The sequence below is a fragment of the Salmo salar genome, chromosome 06, assembly GCF_965601325.2.
Source record: "Salmo salar chromosome 06, fSalSal1, whole genome shotgun sequence".
Classification (NCBI taxonomy): domain Eukaryota; kingdom Metazoa; phylum Chordata; class Actinopteri; order Salmoniformes; family Salmonidae; genus Salmo; species Salmo salar.
In genome coordinates this window covers 34,200,001-34,222,182 of record NC_138296.1, presented here as the reverse complement: position 1 = coordinate 34,222,182, position 22,182 = coordinate 34,200,001, and the positions used below count along the sequence as shown (strand labels likewise).

Below are 22,182 nucleotides of genomic sequence, written 5' to 3'. Positions count from 1 at the left end.
AACCTGGGACTAAACACCTCCCTCTGCAACTGGATCCTGGACTTCCTGACGGGCTGCCCCCAGGTGGTGAGGGTAGGTAGCAACACGTCTGCCACGCTGATCCTCAACACTGGAGCTCCCCAGCGGTGCGTGCTCAGTTCCCTCCTGTACTCACTGTTCACCCACGACTGCATGGCCAGGCACGACTCCAACACCATCATTAAGTTTGCAGACGACACAACAGTGGTAGGCCTGATCACCGACAACGACGAGACAGCCTATATGGAGGAGGTCAGAGACCTGGCCGGGTGGTGGCAGAATAACAACCTATCCCTCAACGTAACCAAGACTAAGGAGATGATTGTGGACTACAGGAAAAGGAGCACCAAGCACTCCCCCATTCTCATCGACGGGGCTGTAGTGGAGCAGGTTGAGAGCTTCAAGTTCCTTGGTGTCCACATCAACAACAAGCTAGAATGGTCCAAACACACCAAGAAAGTCGTGAAGAGGGCACGACAAAGCCTATTCCCCCTCAGGAAACTAAAAATATTTGGCATGGGTCCTGAGATCCTCAAAAGGTTCTACAGCTGCAACATCGAGAGCATCCTGACCGGTTGCATCACTGCCTGGTACGGCAATTCCTCAGCCTCCGACCGCAAGGCACTACAGACGGTAGTGCGTACGGCCCAGTACATCACTGGGGCAAAGCTGCCTGCCATCGAGGACCTCTACACCAGGCGGTGTCAGAGGAATGCCCTAAAAATTGTCAAAGACCCCAGCCACCCCAGTCATAGACTGTTCTCTCTACTACCGCATGGCAAGCGGTACCGGAGTGCCAAGTCAAGGACAAAAAGGCTTCTCAACAGTTTTTACCCCCAAGCCATAAGACTCCTGAACAGGTAACCAAATAGTTACCCGGACTATTTGCATTGTGTGCCCCCCCCAACCCAACCCCTCTTTTACACTGCTGCTACTCTGTTTATCTTATATGCATAGTCACTTTAACCATACCTACATGTACCTCAATAAGCCTGACTAACCGGTGTCTGTATATAGCCTTGCTACTCTTATTTTCAAATGTCTTTTTACTGTAGTTTTATTTCTTTACTTACCTACACACACACACACACACACATACCTTTTTTTCACATACCTTTGATTTGATTTGATTTGACATTTTGTTAGTCCCCACAAGGTCAAATGCTATTTCTAAGGGGTTTAGGCTTAAGGTTAGAATTAGTGCTAGGGTTAGAATTAGGTTTAGGGTTAGGAGGTAGGGTTTGTTTTAGGGTTAGGGTTAGGGTTGAGGTTAAGGTTAGGGTTAGGGGTTAAGGAAAATAAGATTTTGAATGGGACTGAATTGTATGTCCCCACAAGGTTAGTTGCGCAAGACTGTGTATGTGTGTGTGTGTGTGTGTGTGTGTGTGTGTGTGTGTGTGTGTGTGTGTGTATGTGTGTGTGTGTGTGTGTGTGTGTGTGTGTGTGTGTGTGTGTGTGTGTGTGTGTGTGTGTGTGTGTGTGTGTGTGTGTGTGTGTATGTGTGTGTGTAATAGAGAGACAGGTAGAGAGAGAGAAAGTGTGTGTGTGTGTTGGAGAGAGAGAGGCAGAGGGACGTACCTGCCCAGCTGGGGGTCTCCATGTACAGGTAACGCCGGACGGGCCAAAGCTGGGTGATTCACTCACTGTTGATACTAACGAACCCTGTAGACACAAGGCAACACATCCTCACTTTAGACAGGAGGACCAAGGCAGGCAGTTGCAGACATTTACATTTCTCAGACATTTTCAACGAGTCAAATGTGTGTGTGTTTATTTGTTTGCGCGTGTGTGTCCCTGCCTGCCTGCTTGCGTGCGTGTGTGTTGTTTAAGTGTGTGAGTGCTCTCCTACTGTGAATGTTTCTGCTGAGCTGTGTATCTGAGCAGGCCTCAGGTTGGCTGGGGCCCAGCAGCCCAGCCGGTGAACCACAGAGAAAACTGCATTGATTTCATCCCCCCAGAAATCCCATCTCGCTGAGCCCGCCTTCTCACCCCGCCCTCCTCCCAATTAAGCATTTGCAGGGAGCCATGCCAACACAATTTGTCATTTATCAAAAGTAATTAAAAGCAATTTCTTCTCTGTTGTTGATTGGGAATTGACTAATTGTTGAGACTGTACAAATGGGGATAAATAAACCAGGGAATGGAGGAATTTTACATAAACTTGGAGGAAAGCATAAACACTGTAAAATGACTCCTCGACATCTGCCTCTGTGATTCCTCTCAACATGATTATGACTGCAAAAACTGAACCAGTTGTTCATGACATTCTGATATACAACAAGTCAAAGCCAGTAAATAATATATTACAAACAACATATTGACTAACTGACTTAAAGAGTTCTGCTGCTAGAAATAGAGAGGGTCTGGTAAGAACAACTATGGCTGGTTTTCTGTCAAGACGAGACATATCACACTGGGCACAATTCAACGTTAATTCCACATTGGTTCGACGTAAATTCATTACAATTAAGTGGAAACATCGTTGATTCAACCAGTGTGTGCCCAGTGGGATGTTTCCCCGGATGGACCAGCAAAGATATTTAATTTGGTAAATATCAACATTTAAGCCCGATATTCATGAAAAAAAACACAAGATAGCAGGCGAGGCAACCTGGGGAGGGAAAAGCAAAGACCATTCAGCAGCAGAGGTTAGAGTTCGTCTGTTCAGTGAAACCAAGCAATACCATTTCAACATTATCGGTAACAACCCCTGAATGCACCATTACCTTCTATAAGGGCAGAATTAAATGTCAGAATTGATTTGGGGAGGGAGGGCTGAGATATAAGCGGGCAGCTCTGGCGGCCATTTTGTTCCAGCGCGGCCCTGTATTTGGTCTCCCTGGATCATTAGCAGACGAAGCAGAGATAAGAGCTGGAAACACATGAAGGAGGTGTGGGCACCCATCACAACTGTCTCCAGTGACAGGGGATGAAATAAAAAACAGGGAAGAGAGGAAGAGTGAGAGAATCCAAAATGAAAAAGGAACTATGCACACAGAATGCCAGAGGAGTTCTTTAAATGTCCCACTGCTTTGTAAATAAGTTAGTTAGCTACAAAAATACCTGGCTTTGTTCTGAGCGGATCACTTTACTAACCAATGCTTCTTTTGGTGCCAACAAATGGAGCCGTTGCTTCAATGAGACGATTAGATTATCCCTTTGAAGGCTGCAGTTGGACAAGCAATTCTATCATTGCCTGGGAACACAAAAATAATTGGGCAACAGTGGGAAAAGTGGGATATTCACGCCTCTACTGAGACTGAACCATGCCTGGAATATCTAATGGGGCCTTTCACTCTCTCCTGCCTTGTTTGGGTTCCCATTCATCATGAAAAACTCAATTACTTATGTTCCCTAACATGCATGGTTATTAATGCTCTAATTATGCTTCTCCCTCTAATCTTTTGCCTTGCAATTTGGGTGATATACCGTATGTGTGAACAACATGGCAGGTCCCATAGAAGTGAAAGCTGAATTAGGAATTGTTGTGCTATAAAGCACCTTCTCTTGGGAGCCATCGGCGAGATAGAGAGAGACTGTCATTGGTTGTCTATACATGGGGATTTATGTAAGCCCACTGAGCATGTGTGTGCATATGCGTTCTCCCTAAGTATGTCATGTATAGACAGGGCTGAATAATCAGTTGCTAATACAGTTACCCACTAATATTATATAGCTAACAGCTCATAGCATTCCAACATGATAACATGATTTAATCAAACTCCAAACTAGCCCCCTATCACTTCCTCTGGTTCCTATTAAGTCGGCCCTGACAGCTTTAGAGGGGTGAAATAATTTGGGAGGTTTTGAAGATGCCTGTGAGAGCCTTGGGGAGCCCCTGCAGAGTGGCTGTGGAGGCCCTGTACTGCCTGCAGCCATGACTGTTCTTCAAGGCTTCTCCTCTGAGCATTTTTACAAGAGCACAAATTAGGAGGAAGGAATGCCTCTGTCAGTGCAGCCCAGACAGCCAACTTGGGCAGAAACTTGGATGACAATGAAGAAACGGAGGGCGTCATAAACTGCGGAAAATAAGCTCTCACTTTCAAACGTTTACGGCAGCTCAAATATCTAATGATACCTCTCATAGCTTTTAATCTTTAATGTGAAAAATTTATCATCCCATTCATTATCTTAATAGCTGTCATTTTTCTCTCCCTAAAGTGATGATTTATAACCATTAAGCCCCGCGTCAGCTTGTGTGAGAGGGATTTATAGTAATGTTTGCACCAGGTAGCCTCCAACCATATTTCATTACTCTGACAAGCCATTAAAATGCCCTGATGATTAAACAACAGCTCTGAGGTCAGTGTGTATGGCTGTTAACTTACACTGTATACTCCAGGCTGGGGATTGAGACAGACACACAGCCTCTCTTCTCTCTCTCTCTTTCCAGACTGTGTGTGAATGTATGGATGTTGTGTATCTCATTCTATACAGTGGGGGGATGAGAGAGTCGCTACCACTGACGGAGATTGGTATAAAGATACGCCAGAGATGCAAAGATATTGCTGTGTTACTGGGTGACTAGAGCCGTGGTGCTTTTTGCTAGAGAGGTTTTGCACCATGAATGAGACTAGGTAGATATTTTAAAGGAACTGTGGAAGCAAAACATTGAGTAGTTTGTTTATTTGGTGATGGAGACGAGGTTGTGCTTTGAGTGGCATAGACCTAACTCACCAATGTTGCTTGGGAAAAAGCAGCCCACAAAATGGATCCCCTTTGGATCCAGTAGGAGGGGAGAGGAGGGGAGGAGAGAGGAGGGGAGGAGAGTGAACGGCAGGCCTGGAAGAGCTACGTAGCTGGGGGAGGATTTACCTCCCCTGCATGTTCTATGATACATACACGTCTAATATCCTATATAGGGTCCAGCGGTCACAATTGATCACCGATGCTGTGTCTGACACTGACTGACAGCGGCTGTAATTGCTATGTTTGCTTTGGGAGTAGAGCAGGGGAACAGAGCAGGGCCGAGCGGTCCAAACACACTGGGCTCCCTCCTCACTGCATTACTACAGCCCAAAACCCCAGGAGCCCCACTCTGGACATTGCATCATAGATTGGACTACACATAGCTGAGGACAAGGGAAAAGTGTCTGATACTGGATGTGTGAAGAATATACAAGGACATTGTGAAAACTTTGGTTGTGGTGTTGGATGACTCCATTTTTATACATGTTCATCCATCAAAATCTCATATTGTACATATTGTTTTTTAATCAGATGCCATTTAAAATCCTGTGTTGATATCTTTGTGTCTAGGCTGCATGGCAGTCGTGTTTTCAGAGAATATATTTTGTCTATCAGTTCTCTCATTTAATGTCTGTGGTACCTGTTCTGTACGTCTAGCTCTCTAGATCCCTTTAAAGCAGTGGTATTCAAAGTCGGGGTCGCTGGGGAACTGCACTGTAAAAATATACAAAGTTTTTTGAGAACGATAAATTCGATTGTATGGTTGTGTCATTAGATTTGGGGTGGGGTCGCGAGAAATGATTGTGAAAAAGATTGAATGCCATTGGTTTGAACGCCATTGGTTTGAATGCCATTGGTTTGAATGCCATTGGTTTGAATGCCATTGGTTAGAATGCCATTGGTTTGAATGCCATTGGTTTGAATGTCATTGGTTTGAATGCCATTGGTTAGAATGCCATTGGTTTGAATGCCATTGGTTTGAATGCCATTGGTTTGAATGCCATTGGTTTGAATGCCATTGGTTAGAATGCCATTGGTTTGAATGCCATTGGTTTGAATGCCATTGGTTAGAATGCCATTGGTTTGAATGTCATTGGTTTGAACGCCATTGGTTTGAATACCATTTGTTTGAATACCATTTGTTTGAATACCATTTGTTTGAATGCCATTTGTTTGCAGGCTATAGCATAGTATACATGTGGAAGAGAATATATCAACTCCTCTCAAATGAGTTAGAGAAAAATACTGTTGTTTTGTCCCTGATGAAAAGCAGAGAAATGCATCTCATTTGCAATGGTTAACGCAAATGTAGGCATACGAATGTTAATTACCACTACAAATACAACAGTGGTAACAATGAAAAATCTACTTACCCATGTAGCGTGATGCCATTCCCCATAACACTTTTGTCAACGTGAAACAGGATGTTTAGCACCCAGCTGTAGTGTGAAGCTGTGAATGCATGGGGAAATGGTACTTGTAACTCAGAGTATTTTCTTTTGCAACTTTGCAAGTTTTTTATCTATCGGCAAGGCACATGAAATCCCAACTGGTCAGACTCTAGGCTTCTGATGCTTGGCTTTAGTCATGAATCAAACCACTGCTGAAATGAAAGCAGTTTAGAAGGCTGCCAAGATTCTACTCAAACAAGTTAGTGATTAAAAATACATGTCAAAAGAATCTTTGTGTGACAACAAGTTCTCCCAAATTATTGTTGAACTTCTAATGTTCCCGGCAATGACTTCAAAGGGGAAATTAAATATTAAAGCTATTATCTAAGACTCTCTTAATGTTATCTAAGGTTAAGTTATATATATAATGCCGACCATTCACAACTATTTTACGTAATAGAGTCCAATTTTGGAGGAGGAACATGATCAAGGGGGAACTGATCCGGTATGTAGACCCACAACCTATGTGACTTACTCCATTCATTTCATACTCCTTTGTAGACCACATTATGCATAGAATGTTCTGCATACGATATGTAATCGGTAACACCCTGTATTTCACCTCGGTCTAGTTTGATTTCTCTGCTACTGGCTGTCTCTATCTGGCATGATATTCACAGACTAGGCCTGATGTACCAACATCATAATGATTACTTTCACCTTGTAGCTGGAGTTTTGCTGTTCTGAATGTGAAATATCATTGCAGCCACTGCACCCGATACCATAACCTCAATCACTACTGTTTACCCAACTGTAAAATGGTAAATAACTAAGCATTTGAGCGAGGTTAGTGTAGCCGGAAAGCGAGTTGAAAGCCCGGGCTCTGATAAATTTGTCTGAAAAATGCTCCTGGAGTATTTGTTGTCGACTGTGCATCAGTGAGGAGCTGGCCTGGGATTTGAGTCTTGCTGAAGCCAAGCAAAGCATGCCAGATCACTAATTGCACAATTTAAAACCAAAGTCCCTGGCAGCTTGTCGTTTGCAACAGAGGGAAGAGCCATTGCTTAATCAGTGAGCTCAACACAGATCTACCCAGCTCTCTGTTGAGATACTAGAGATGTATGATGGAGAGTCCCTCCAAGCTCTGAGTCAATACCAAGAGCTAAGACAATATATATAGTAACTGGTGTCAACTCCGTAATGACACCCTGGTGTCAACTCCGTAATGACAGCCTAGAACGTACTTCAAGGTGGTTATGGCTGTAGAATGACTGAGATGATGAACATGAATCGATAGCAGCTCATCAGGTTGGCATCAGGTGATTGGCTGAGTGTTCATTAAGGGTTGTTATGGAAAATGGTAATCGCCTGAAGGAAGAAGGTAATGATTTTCATAACCCTCTAAATACTGCATATGGTTTCTGAGCTCATAGGTGTAACGGGCGTCATATAGAGGAGACCAAGGCACAGCGTGTTGAGTGCTCATCGTTATTTTTTAATGAAAACGAACACTAGACAAAATAAACAAAATGACAGCCAACAGTTCCGTCAGGTTATACAAACTAAACAGAAAGCAACTACCCATGAAAACCAAGGGAAAAAAGGTTGCCTAAGTATGGCTTCCAATCAGAGACAACGATAGACAGCTGCCTCTGATTGGAAACCATACCCGGCCAAAACATAGAAATACCAACATAGAATGCCCACCCCCTATCACACCCTGACCTACCTAAACAGAGAAAAACCAGCCCTCTTAGGTCAGAGCGTGACAATAGGAGTCATAATCCGATCAGAATAATGATGTAGTTATTTTTCCTAACGGACATAGACATTGATCATTTCTGAGGTGGTGAGATGTAAAACTCTGTCTAGTACTGGCGATTTCCAGCTAGGCCAAAATAAAATATGTCTTGCACTATACCAATGCTTTTTTGGATTCATTTGCTCCATAAAACAATGTTTGGGGATAATAGTTGAAATATGCTTCTTTGCCGCTTTCTTCAACAGGGCCCCTGGAGTTAAATGAACTCTAGTAAGCCAAGCACATATACTTCTCCGTAAGAATGCTTAGAAGTCTGTAAATCTAAGTGCTAAAACGCATTACTGTGGTACACTATTCCTGCAATTTCACTGTTGAGACAAACTGTTAACACTTGTAGCAACACTGGCTAGTGGAGTTGAAAGTGTTCTGGCGGTGAGGACATTAGCTAGCTGTGAAAGAGAGAGTGACAGGCCAGCCAAGGCACACACTAATCTCCATGAGAACAGTTTAACTAGCACTAGTAGGGCTGCTCCACTGGCCCTATAGAGGCAGACATTCTGCCATTCTGTTGTTCAGGTGGACTTCTGCTCTGCTCTGAGCTGGGCCTAACGACATAACACACTCCATCAGCGACAGAGCAGGAAAAACACTGTCCCTCATGCATCACACGCATGCGCGCTCACCCTCACACAAGCACACACACACGCACAGACTCACGCACAGAAAGACAGCCCCGCAGTCAATTCCTCAGTGAAGCAACATCCATCTCATTTTCACTCTGCTCTCTCTCTCTCTGTATCTCTCTCTCTCTCTCTCTCGTGTCTCTCTCTCTCTGTGTCTCAACTAGAAAGATGCGGCACTGAGGGCCTTGAATTAAAAAGCCAATATGTAAAACCATAGAGGGATGCCATTTTGAAAAAGTGTTTCATCAATGGAAATCATATTAACATGATAAAGGGCAGATTGGGAGGCGAGGGGCATTGATTCAGATGACGCTCCTCCAGTCCACGCCGCCATGTCCACTTCAGACATGTTAATGAATCACAACACAACGGAGGGTGGGAGAGATAGAGAGAGAGATGGAGGGAAGGAGACAGAGAGAGTGTGAGAGAGAGAGAGAGAGAGAGAAGGGTGGGGTCAAAGAAGCAGAAGAAGAGAGGGGAGGTGGAGAGGAATGTAGCAGCACTTAGGTAGCGGGCATTTCTGGACACTGGGTTTGATGTTAGGCAGTCAGGGCAGAGGGCTGCTGACAAGGCCGTTCTGAGTGAACTGAACCAAAGCCTGGTTTAAAGAGGTGTGGCTGTGGCAGAGTGTTACAGAGACTACCCTACACCCCCTGGTGACCAGGACTACACACAGGCTGCCTAGGGGAGCCAGCATCCAAGGGTTCACACACACAGCATAGGCTACGACATGAAAGTGACAAGTCCATCGCTGCCAGGCCAAACAGGTGATTTACTTATCAGAGAACACATGGTAGACAGAGAGAGAGAGGCCACAACACAGAGACAGCTGGGTCATTATCAACTCACCTTCAATTAACTGTCCTTGGCACACAGCACTCCAACCAGCCATGAGACATTCATACCAAATAAACCCATTCAAAATGACTCCTCACTAAGGATCAGGTGGATTCTTTGAGGAGCCCAAATAAAACTTTGTCAACATAAAACACAGTCTTCATCAAAGGACGGACTCAAACGGATTATGTTCAATTGCTTGCCATGCTACAGAGAGGAGGGACTGGAAGAAGAAGAAGAAGAAAAGGAGTGCGGGAGAGGAGGAGGCCTCTTTGGAGTGTGATGGCGCAGCACCTTTGTTAAATATGAATAATTAAGTGTGATAATGAAAGTGTTTCATCTTCATTAGGATCAGAAAATAGGACTATGATACATAATTGAGAGTAGTTTCACTTTAATAGAATGAACAGAAGTCATTTGGTATTGGAATGTGCAGGGGTGATTTAGCCAAAAGAAAGTGTATTATTAGGTTTAATAGAATACCTACACATGATCAATGCCATGAGTGGAGCTGGTAGTTTGTCTCGGCTTCTCCAGATGATTAGCGTAATAGAATAATGGCCTGATGAATTCACATTGCTCCGGCATTGATTACAGAGAGCGCCACACATTTTTCATGCCGAGTGCAGCTACACAGACCATTCATTACGCCTCTAATACATGTGACATAACAGCTGCATGACACATTATACAGGATGCAGACTGACTGTGTCTTTGTTGGAACATGCTCTGCCAAATCAGGATTAGGGCAGCAGGTACCCTAGTGGTTAGAGTGTTGGGTTAATAACCGAAAAGTCATCGGTTCGAATACCCGAGCTAACAAAGTGAAAAATCTGTCAATGTACCCTTGAGCAAGGCACTTAACCCTAATTGCTCCAGGGGTACCGTACAGCTATGGCTTACCCTGTAAAATAACACATTTCACTGAACCTATCTGGTGTATGTGACATACAGTACCGGACAAAAGTTTGGACACATGTGAGTACTCCTTTAACCTGTTGGGGCTAGGGGGCAGTATTTGCACGGCCGGATAAAAAACGTACCCGATTTAAACTGGTCACTACTCTTGCCCAGAAACGAGAATATGCATATAATTAGTAGATTTGGATAGAAAACACTCTAAAGTTTCTAAAACTGTTTGAATGGTGTCTGTGAGTATAACAGAACTCATATGGCAGGTCAAAACCTGAGAAGATTCCATACAGGAAGTACCCTGTCTGACAATTTGTTCTCCTTCTAGGGCATCTCTATCAAAAATACAGCATCTCTGCTGTAACGTGACATTTTCTAAGGCTTCCATTGGCTCTCAGAAGGCGCCAGAAATTGGAATGACGTCTCTCCAGTCTCTGGGCGAAAAACAGCAGCAGATTTTGTGAGTGGTCCGGCTGAGAACAGTGACACTGGAGATGCGCTTTCATGTGAATTCTCCATGTTTTTCTTTCTCTCTTTGAACGAATACAACGTCGCCCGGTTGGAATATTATCGCTATTTTACGAGAAGAATCGCATAAAAATGGATTTTAAACAGCGTTTGACATGCTTCGAAGTACGGTAATGGTATATTTTGAAAATTTTTGTCACGAAATGCGCTCGCGCGTCACCCTTCGGATAGTTACCTGAAAGGAAGAACAAAACGGAGCTATTTCAATATAACTATGGATTATTTTGAACCAAAACAACATTTGTTGTTGAAGTAGAAGTCCTGGGAGTGCATTCTGACGAAGAACAGCAAAGGTAATCCAATTTTTCTTATAGTAAATCTGAGTTTGGTGAGGGCCAAACTTGGTGGGTGTCAAATTAGCTAGCCGTGATGGCCGGGCTATCTACTCAGAATATTGCAAAATGTGCTTTCGCCGAAAAGTTATTTTAAAATCTGACACCGCGATTGCATAAAGGAGTTCTGTATCTATAATTCTTAAAATAATTGTTATGTATTTTGTGAACATTAATCGTGAGTAATTAAGTAAATTCACCGGAAGTTTGCGGTGGGTATGCTAGTTCTGAACATCACATGCTAATGTAAAAAGCTGTTTTTTGATATAAATATGAACTTGATTGAACAAAACATGCATGTATTGTATAACATAATGTCCTAGGAGTGTCATCTGAGGAAGATCATCAAAGGTTAGTGCTGCATTTAGCTGTGGTTTTGGTTTTTGTGACACATAGGCTTGCTTTGAAAATGGCTGTGTGATTATTTTTGGCAGGGTACTCTCCTGACATAATCTAATGTTTTGCTTTCGCTGTAAAGCCTTTTTGAAATCGGACAGTGTGGTTAGATTAACGAGAGTCTTGTCTATAAAATGGTGTAAAATAGTCATATGTTTGAGAAATTGAAGTTATAGCATTTATGAGGTATTTGTATTTCGCGCCATGCGATTCCACTGGCTGTTGACGCAAGCGTCCCACCTTGCCCAGGGAGGTTAAGCCTGTTGGAAAAGCATTCCAGGTGAAGCTGGTTGAGAGAATGCCAAGAGTGTGCAAAGCTATCATCAAGGCAAAAAGTTGCTTCTTTAAATATAAAATATATTTTGATTTGATTCAATCTTTTTTGTTTACTACATGGTTCCATATGTGTTAGTATATACAGTTGAAGTCGGAAGGTTACATACACCTTAGCCAAATACATTTAAACTCAGTTTTTCACAATTCCTGACATTTAATCCTAGTAAAAACTCCCTGTCTTAGTTAGCATCACCACTTCATTTTAAGAATGTGAAATGTCAGAATAATAGTAGAGAGAATTATTTCATTCAGCTTTTATTTCTTTCATCACATTCCCAGTGGGTCAGAAGTTTACATACACTCAATTAGCATTTGGTAGCATTGCCTTTAAATTGTTTAACTTGGGTCAAATATTTTGGGTAGCCTTCCACAAGCTTCCCACAATAAGTTGGGTGAATTTTGGCCCATTCCTCCTGACAGAGCTGGTGTAACTGAGTCAGGTTTGTAGGCCTCCTTGCTCTCACACGCTTTTTCAGTTCTGCCCACAAATGCTCTATAGGATTGAGGTCAGGGCTTTGTGATGGCCACTACAATACCTTGACTTTGTTGTCCTTAAGCCATTTTGCCACAACTTTGGAAGTATGCTAGAGGTCATTGTCCATTTGGAAGACCCATTTGCGACCAAGCTTTAACGTCCTGACTGATGTCTTGAGATGTGGCCCAGTAAAATGTAAAAAAATGTAAAAAAAATAATTGTTCCTCCTCATGATGCCATCTATTTTGTGAAGTGAAGTCCCTCCTGCAGCAAAGCACCCCCACAACATGATGCTGCCACTCCCATGCTTCACGGTTGGGATGGTGTTCTTCGGCATGCAAGGCTCCCCCTTTTTCCTCCAAACATAACGATGGTCATTATGGCCAAACAGTTATATTTTTGTTTCATCAGACCAGAGGACATTTCTCCAAAAAGTCCGATCTTTGTCCCCATGTGTGGTTGCAAACCGTAGTCTGTCTTTTTTATGGTGGTTTTGGAGCAGTGGCTTCTTCCTTGCTGAGCGTCCTTTCAGGTTATGTCGATATGAGACTCGTTTTACTGTGGATATAGATACTTTTGTACCTGTTTCCTCCAGCATCTTCATAAGGTCCTTTGCTGTTGTTCTGGGATTGATTTGCACCTTTCGCACCAAAGTACGTTAATCTCTAGGAGACAGAACGCGTCTCCTTCCTGAGCGGTATGACGGCTGCGTCATCCCATGGTGTTTATACTTGCGTACTATTGTTTGTACAGGTGAACGTGGTACCTTCAGGCGTTTGGAAATTGCTCCCAATGATGAACCAGACTTGTGGAGGTCTACAATTTGTTTTCTGAGGTCTTGGCTGATTTCTTTTGATTTTCCCATGATGTCAAGCAAAGAGGCACTGAGTTTGAAGATAGGCCTTGAGATACATTCACAGGTACACCTCCTACTGACTCAAATGATGTCAATTAGCCTATCAGAAGCTTGTAAAGCCATGACATCATTTTCTGGAATTTTCTAAGCTGTTTAAAGGCACAGTCAACTTAGTGTATGTAAACTTCTGACCCACTGGAATTGTGATACAGTGAATTATAAGTGAAATAATCTGTCTGTGAAAATTTTTGGAAATATTACTTGTATCATGCACAAAGTAGATGTCCTAACCGACTTGCCAAATCTATAGTTTAGGAAACAAGAAATTTGTGGAGTGGTTGAAAAACGAGCTTTAATGACTCCAACCTAAGGTTATGTAAACTTCTGACTTCAACTGTATATATTTGTTTTATGTAATGGTCTGGCCCAGTGAGACTAAGGATTATGCTAAATGGTACTACAGTAAGTGCAGCAGTGGTGCACAGAGGAACATCTAGCATACAGCTGCTGTGTTGCTATAGCATGGACGGATACTCAGAACCTTCCAGGAAAACATTCAAGAGTTTAACTCCAGTAGCAATGTGACCCCTGGGGTGTGCTGTACACAAACAGCACAGCCATTTTATAAACATGAACCCATGACAGCGTCCTGCCAGTCAGTCCATATTCAGGGGATGGCTGTCTAGCAGAAAGAGAAGGGTCTTTATCACTTCAAAGGCAACTGTCCCTCCGGCGTCTCTGGGTTGCCATGACTGGTGCTCCGCTCCCTCGCTCCCTCGCTCCCTCGCTCGCCCCTCTTTTGCTGCATTTGTCCAATCTTGGAAAGCCCAGAGTCAGGAAACACAAGGTCTTTTCAAAGTTAGTCAACAGGCCTTTGATGGCCAGCCAACGGAGTCAGCAACCCTGCGACAAGGTGCTGGGCCATTATCATTCAATAGACAGGCGGGATTTTGCATATTTAACAGGAAATTTCACTTAGCTTTTTTGACACAGGGCATTATGCAGGGTCTCTGTACAATAAACCCATCAGCACCTTGCCAATTTGTTGTTTGGGTTTTTTCATTTTGGTGGAAAAATGCATTTTTGTTTGTGCTATGCACAGTACATTCAAAACATGCAGGGAAATAAAATGGTTTGTCTGTTTGTTGACAAGTATATTGGACAAACATTTTAAGTTAAATGTTTTCTTTCTTTTCTCATATTTTGCTATGAACCTCATAAAGAAAGAACATAAAACTGTCCCATTCCATTATCTTCTATAATAGTGGAACCAATATAGGTAAAACATTGAATTCAGACAAAGGCATATTATTAGCTTGGTCAATGTCAAGAGCAGCAGCAAGTCTAGAAAGATCCATGGTGACATTCTGATAGGGACACCTCACCTCGCCACCACAGTGTCTCCATGTCCATTCTGATAGGGACACCTCACCTCGCCACCACAGTGTCTCCATGTCCATTCTGATAGGGAAACCTCACCTCACCACCACAGTGTCTCCATGTCCATTCTGATAGGGACATCTCACCTCGCCACCACAGTGTCTCCATGCCCATTCTGATAGGGACACCTCACCTCGCCACCACAGTGTCTCCATGTCCATTCTGATAGGGACACCTAACCACCACAGTGTCTCCATGTCCATTCTGATAGGGACACCTCACCACCACCGTGTCTCCATGTCCATTCTGATAGGGACACCTCACCACCACAGTGTCTCCATGTCCATTCTGATAGGGACAACTCACCACCACAGTGTCTCCATGTCCATTCTGATAGGGACACCTCACCTCACCACCACAGTGTCTCCATGTCCATTCTGATAGGGACACCTCACCTCGCCACCACAGTGTCTCCATGTCCATTCTGATAGGGAAACCTCACCTCACCACCACAGTGTCTCCATGTCCATTCTGATAGGGACAACTCACCACCACAGTGTCTCCATGTCCATTCTGATAGGGACACCTCACCACCACAGTGTCTCCATGTCCATTCTGATAGGGACAACTCACCACCACAGTGTCTCCATGTCCATTCTGATAGGGACACCTCACCTCACCACCACAGTATCTCCATGTCCATTCTGATAGGGACACCTCACCTCGCCACCACAGTGTCTCCATGTCCATTCTGATAGGGACACCTCACCTCACCACCACCGTGTCTCCATGTCCATTCTGATAGGGACACCTCACCTCGCCACCACAGTGTCTCCATGTCCATTCTGATAGGGAAACCTCACCTCACCACCACAGTGTCTCCATGTCCATACACAGTTCCAATAGTCCACATTAACCTGTTGGGTCTAGGGGGCAGCATTTGCACGTCTGGATAAAAAAAATGTACCCGATTTAATCTGGTTACTAATCCTACCCAGTAACTAGAATATGCATATACTTATTATATATGGATAGAAAACACTCTAAAGTTTCTAAAACTGTTTGAATGGTGTCTGTGAGTATAACAGAACTCATTTGGCAGGCAAAACCCTGAGACATTTTCTGACAGGAAGTGGATACCTGATGTGTTGTATTGACTTTAAACCTATCCCATTGAAAAACACAGGGGTTTAGGAATATTTTGGCACTTCCTATTGCTTCCACTAGATGTCACCAGCCTTTCCAAAGTGTTTTGAGTCTTCTGGAGGGAGATCTGACCGAACAAGAGCCATGGAACGATGATGTCCCATTAGACACCTGGCGCGCGAGTTCATGTTGGGTACCCTCGTTCCAATACGTTATAAAAGAGTATGCATTCGTCCACCTTGAATATTATTCATGTTCTGGTTAAAAAAGGCCCTAATGATTTATGCTATACAACGTTTGACATGTTTGAACGAACGGAAATATATTTTTTCCCCTCGTTCATGACGAGAAGTCCGGCTGGCTTACATCATGTGCTAACGAGACGGAGATTTTTGGACATAAATGATGAGCTTTTTTGAACAAAACTACATTCGTTATGGACCTGTGATACCTGGAAGTGACATCTGATGAAGAGAATCAAAGGTAATGGATTATTTACATAGTATTTTCGATTTTAGATCTCCCCAACATGACGTCTAGTCTGTATCGCAACGCGTATTTTTCTGGGCGCAGTGCTCAGATTATTGCAAAGTGTGATTTCCCAGTAAGGTTATTTTTAAATCTGGCAAGTTGATTGCGTTCAAGAGATGTAAATCTATAATTCTTTAAATGACAATATAATATTTTACCAATGTTTTCTAATTTTAATTATTTAATTTGTGACGCTGACTTGACTGCCGGTTATTGGAGGGAAACGATTTCCTCAACATCAATGCCATAGTAAAACGCTGTTTTTGGATATAAATATGAACTTGATAGAACTAAAAATGCATGCATTGTCTAACATAATGTCCTAGGAGTGTCATCTGATGGAGATTGTAAAAGGTTAGTGCATCATTTTAGCTGGTTTTATGGTTTTGGTGACCCTGTCTTTGACTTGACAAAACATTACACACAACTCTTGTAAATGTACTGTCCTAACATACTCTAAATTTATGCTTTCGCCGTAAAACCTTTTTGAAATCGTAAAACGTGGTTAGATTAAGGAGATGTTTATCTTTCAAATGGTGTAAAATAGTTGTATTTTTGAAAAATTTGAATTTTGACATTTATTTGGATTCAAATTTGCCGCTCTTGAAATGCACCTGCTGTTGATGGAGTGCACCACGGGTGGCACGCTAGCGTCCCACCTAGCCCCAAGAGGTTAAGTTACAAATTGCACTTCATACTTGTATTAACAGTATATTTTGAATGTACTGAATGTACAGCACACTCTCCTATTGCTCTGATGGCTGACTAGTGCTGGAGCTGCTGCTGTTGGGACTGTGGTGGTTGGAGACTGTTCCTGTTCAGAAGATTCCACAGTGGAGCGGCCACCCCTAATGAGTGACAGGCGTTCCCCCTTCTCTCCCCTCTCTGTGGGCTGGCACCCCTCCGTCCCCTACCTCCCTCTACTCCCTTGGCACGGGCAGCCCATGCAGCGCCCCCAGGAGCCCCCACGAGGGCAGCTCCAGAGGACCAGAGTCCCATGGCGAGCTGCTAATGATCCATATGATGGCCGGGGCCAGACATTGTTTAGGCTACATTACCTAGAGAGGGCCAAACAACCATTTGCAATGTCACTTGATAATGGCCCAAAAAACAAATCTCGCAGACCTTCATATGGGTAATTAATTTGTCTGTGCGTCGGGGCACTTCGCCTCTCCCCGCGTCTCTCTTTCTGCCTTCCCTATACTCTCCAAAAGATTTCCAATTGCTGGCAGACAATGGTTTCAGAAAGCAGTAAAAGGCCATTGATCTATTTGCAAATACCCGTCCCCATGCTGCGAAATGCATCTTGCTGTGTTGCGTTAAGCAATTCCACATTTTAATGGGCAGACTATTGATGGCTGATGCCAAAAGACTACGGTATTGACGCACTCAAACATATCCACAATGAGGTCCAAGGGGGATAGCACCAGCTCAGCACAATAAACAAAGAAAGGGGCATCAAACTGAAAAAGAAGAGTTGCATAATGTTGCAGAGCTCTCATAAAAAGTAACTGTAATGTGTGCCTGGTGATTGACTTTCAGAATCGATGGTAGATCCTAAAGTACGCAGCAGAGCTGTTGCCAATAAACACGTTCAATCCATACCGGTTGGGCCAGACTACATAGTAATTGCCAATTAGGAACATGTGCATTATTATATGTAATTAGGTGTTGATTAAAATTGGAACATTGCTTGCAACAGCTCCAATGAGAGTGATAATAGCTGACTTATGTCCAGACAACATCAGGAGCACAGCCAGATCAACACAAGACTTCTGCTCATTTCTGCAGTTCCTCTGCACCTTATACTGTGCACGTAAAAAAGGAATGATCTTTGGATGAGATAGAGACAAGAAGAAAGACAAGACAAATGTTTGTGCTTACATCAAATGTCCTCAGACGAGAGACAATCTAACCACACCAATAAAGCGATCAATGCTAACTTAATCTCTCTCACCACAGTGGCGCCCGCTTGCTGTTTCTCAGAGCCAAAATGAAAGAGGAAAGTTACCCTGAAGGACTTAAATAAATAAACGTAAATTCGGTCGTATTTTCTTGCCACTACGGCAGACTTCACAGACATGCTCCAAACATCTATGCAACAGTTCGTATGCTATGTATTCAACAACGCTGAACAGAAACAGACAAGGTCCTACACTGAGAGGAAGACCTAACACAGTCGTTTAAATAGAGAGTGTGTGTGTGTGAGTGTCTGTATGACTCATCTGTGCCAGGGTCAGTGTGAATGCCCACTGGTTGTGCCAGGGCAGGCTGGGAGTGGAGTCAAAGGTGCTTTGGGGGATAAGCTGGGTGCCCTGTCTCAAATGGGGACACTTCACTGGGTAAAGCCTGCCTTACAAAGAACGCTTTTCCCCACTGTGAATCTTCATACCTCCATCCAAGCAGAACTAAGGGTGCTGCTCACCAAGATACAAAGGGACAAACTCACACACATGCCCTCTCGAACACATCCAAACCACACACACATGCGCATGTACACACACACAAGCAGTCGGGCACATGTATACACAGTCACGCACATATATGCGTGCGGTCGGACACACACGCACACACACACACACACACACACACACACACGCGCACGCACGCACACACGCACACACGCACACACGCACACACGCACACACACACACACACACACACACGCACGCACGCACGCACGCACACACGCACACACGCACACACGCACACACACACACAGACACACACACACACACAGACAGGCACAAGACTGCTCCCTCCTGGCCACAGCCTGTGGCTGCACAGCATTGCGTGCTCCTCACAAAGAGACAGAGTGAGGCTGTAAATCATCCGTCTGCAGTTGTAATTTCACTAATGCTCACTCAAATGTCAATGTCTTGAATGACCAGGGATTCTTAATCCCTCATACAAATGTACAGCCCAAAGGCTGTGGGATAGGTAGAGTGTGAGGCCTCTACTGAGGGCTGCATGAGGGAACACACATTACACACGTCTGGTGTCTGGGCTTTACGGCAGGCTTCTAAAGGACACAGCTGATATTTCAGACAATGGTCAGAGTAAAAGTCCAACAGTGATGACTGGGTCCTTTGTGTTGTCCTTGGGAGAAATACATAGCTGTGAACACTTCCACATAAAGTGTTGATACTGTACACAACCTAACATTTTTTAAGTGACTAGAGAATGACTCTGTCTATCATCCCACCTCCACATGAAGTCACTGTACATCATTAGGTCAAGTTAAGGGAGTCAGTAGTAAGTTATAAACTTGTAGGCTGACACACAAGGTACACACACACACACACACACACACACACACACACACACACACACACACACACACACACACACACACACACACCACACACACACACACACACACACACACACACACACACACACACGGACCACTCTTCCCCTCCGGCATTATCCCCCCATCAGAAGGGATAGCTCCTGCAGTTTCGGCAACAATTTACTACATGTCATAATCAAATCCCTTTAAAATGGGAACAATTCAGCTATTGCCCGGCGTAATCAAATTAGCCCAAGTCTTTTTGGATTTTCAATTATCTCCAGTCGGAAGAGCACTTTATCCAGAGCGCTGGCTCTGCTCTGCAGCATCCTCACAATTACAGGGAGTCCAGACTAATGTGATGACAAGCTCGCCTGCCTCCGTTACTTAACCTTTCATTTGTGCCGGGGCTCCCTGGCGACCCCACCACCACCATCATCAGACAGAGCCCCACGCCAGGCCCACTGAGCTGGCCAGCCCAAAGCCTACCTCTCCGCTAGGCTAGCCCTGCTCCTCCAGGCTCGCCCACTGTGTTGGGTTTACTGCAGCACAGCAACAACAGGAGAGTCCAGAGAAAGAGTAAAAAGTACTCATAGTCCTACTTCTAAAACTTCACTACTGAGAATTGATGAGCTTCACTAGTGTTGAACGCCTCTCAGGATCAGAAGTGACATTTAGATATTTTAAGGAAAGACAGAGGAATATCTACAATGGCATGACTAATACTAGCTACCTACTAAGTAGCTTGAATCAATGCTGACCTCTTCCTGGTGTGAATTATTATAGTTTCTTTCAACACTAAGTGTAAAGTTTAATTCAACACTAATTCAACCCAGGGACTACAGATGAAATTTGCTATCTAGCTAAATCTGTTGCAATGGCATGTTGTACATGATCCCTGACAAATAAAACAATCAAAAAATAAGTGTTTTCACTTAATTCAACACTGTATTAATAATATTGTTTTTAAATGTGCAACATTGATAATAATCTCAATGTGATTGAATGAGTGATTTGCATTCAAATCATACTTCCTTGTTTGAACGGTACTCTGTGTGTTGAAGAGCAGATGTTCTGGGGTAGCTGGGAAAAACTTGAGAGCCAAATAAATGAATAAATACATGTTTTATCTATCAGCCAAAAGAGGGAACTAAATGAATGTAAGGACGAGGAGTATGACAGAACCAGAACATTGTCCTGTTTCAAACAAGTGGAGAGAGAAGTGAGAATTAGCCGGTAATTCATTTGTCAGTCTGTATCTCAAAGCCACGTGTGCTCTTCTTAAGATTAAGAGGCTTTTTAAATAAACAGGGAAAGAGGGATTCTGCCTATTTCCTCCTGAAACAATTAGGTGGGTGTTTATTCAGTGGAAAGCTAAGGACGTGTTGCTGATGCAGGCGTTGGTTGGGGAAGTCACTCACTGCATTGTTTACTGTTAATCTCCCCCCCCCCCCCCAAAACCCAACCAATCTTCATACCTCCATCCAAGCAGAACTAAGGGTGCTGCTCACCAAGTTGCAAAGGGACAAACTCACACACATGCACTCCCATATAATTCTGTACGTAAATCCGAGGCACACATTTAGTATGATATGTTACGTTTCGTGGATCTCAATCACTCATTTCGTATGATATGTTCCGAATTACAATCCATATTATATGTTACAAATTTGCAATTTGGGGTTAGGGTTCGGAGTTAGGGTTAAGGTTAGGGCTAAGGTTAGGAGTTAGGTTAAAGGGTTAGGGGAAGGGTTAGCTAAAAGGGTTAAGGTAAGGGTTACTTAATTATTTCCCTTAAGTAAGCATCTGTCTTATGTAACCATACCAAACGTAACATATCATACTAATTTGAGTATACCGGATTTACATTTACTATGTTACATCAGGTCAATGAGACCAGGCTGCCCATACATGTGGAAGAGTAATCTAACACGGGAATTAAAATACAATAGATTAGTCCAGTTCTACTGAAACACTGGATACACCTGTAGGAGCAATGTGCGTTGTGATGATGTAAAAAAAAACATCTATATTATATGTTATGAGGAAGAGAAATGAGCGAAGTTGGAATACAAAAAGCACATCGATTATTTTCTTAGATACACATGTATAGGCTACACACAGTCAACACTATTACATTCCTAAGACCAAAATATTTCATTTGATTAAGTTCAGTTGAAATAACACAATTACATTCAACATCATCTTTCTATGTAGATTTGAGGCTAATAATATAATATAAAAAACAGTATCTATATCCCTTATTCTCACAGACACAGTGCATGGGTGTTCTTCTTTTTCAGATTGATCACGATAGACACATCGCCAAGCCTCTGCTGCCATCTGCTGGACAGTGTGCCCTAATGGAATAGAATGGCGTGAGCGAGAATGAACATCCAGCCATAAACCTCATTTAAAACAATGCTGCACCTCCTGGAAGAAGCGTTGTCGTCTTCCTGTGGCCATGAAAACTGTAAGATTGAGATTAGCCAATGTAATTTAGTCATCGGCTGCATTAATGAATCGTACTGCTTTTGAAAGATGTTTTTGAATCATGTGATGAGGGGGATAGAGTGTGACTGCTGGAAACGTAGACTGGAGAGACTGGTAATCTAGCA

General features: G+C 43.4%; 1 protein-coding gene across 5 annotated transcripts in view; it reads right to left on the bottom strand.

Moving 5' to 3' along the window:
* Positions 1–22,182, bottom strand: part of LOC106601438 (RNA binding protein fox-1 homolog 3) — a 393,335-nt gene that overhangs the window by 217,274 nt on the left and 153,879 nt on the right. For all 5 annotated transcript variants that reach the window (XM_082976499.1, XM_082976494.1, XM_082976498.1 and 2 more), the window contains one exon: positions 1,597–1,680. In XM_082976499.1, coding sequence (XP_082832625.1) covers positions 1,597–1,618 — 22 coding nt within the window. In that variant the 5' untranslated portion in view covers positions 1,619–1,680. The remainder of the gene's footprint in view (positions 1–1,596; positions 1,681–22,182) is intronic.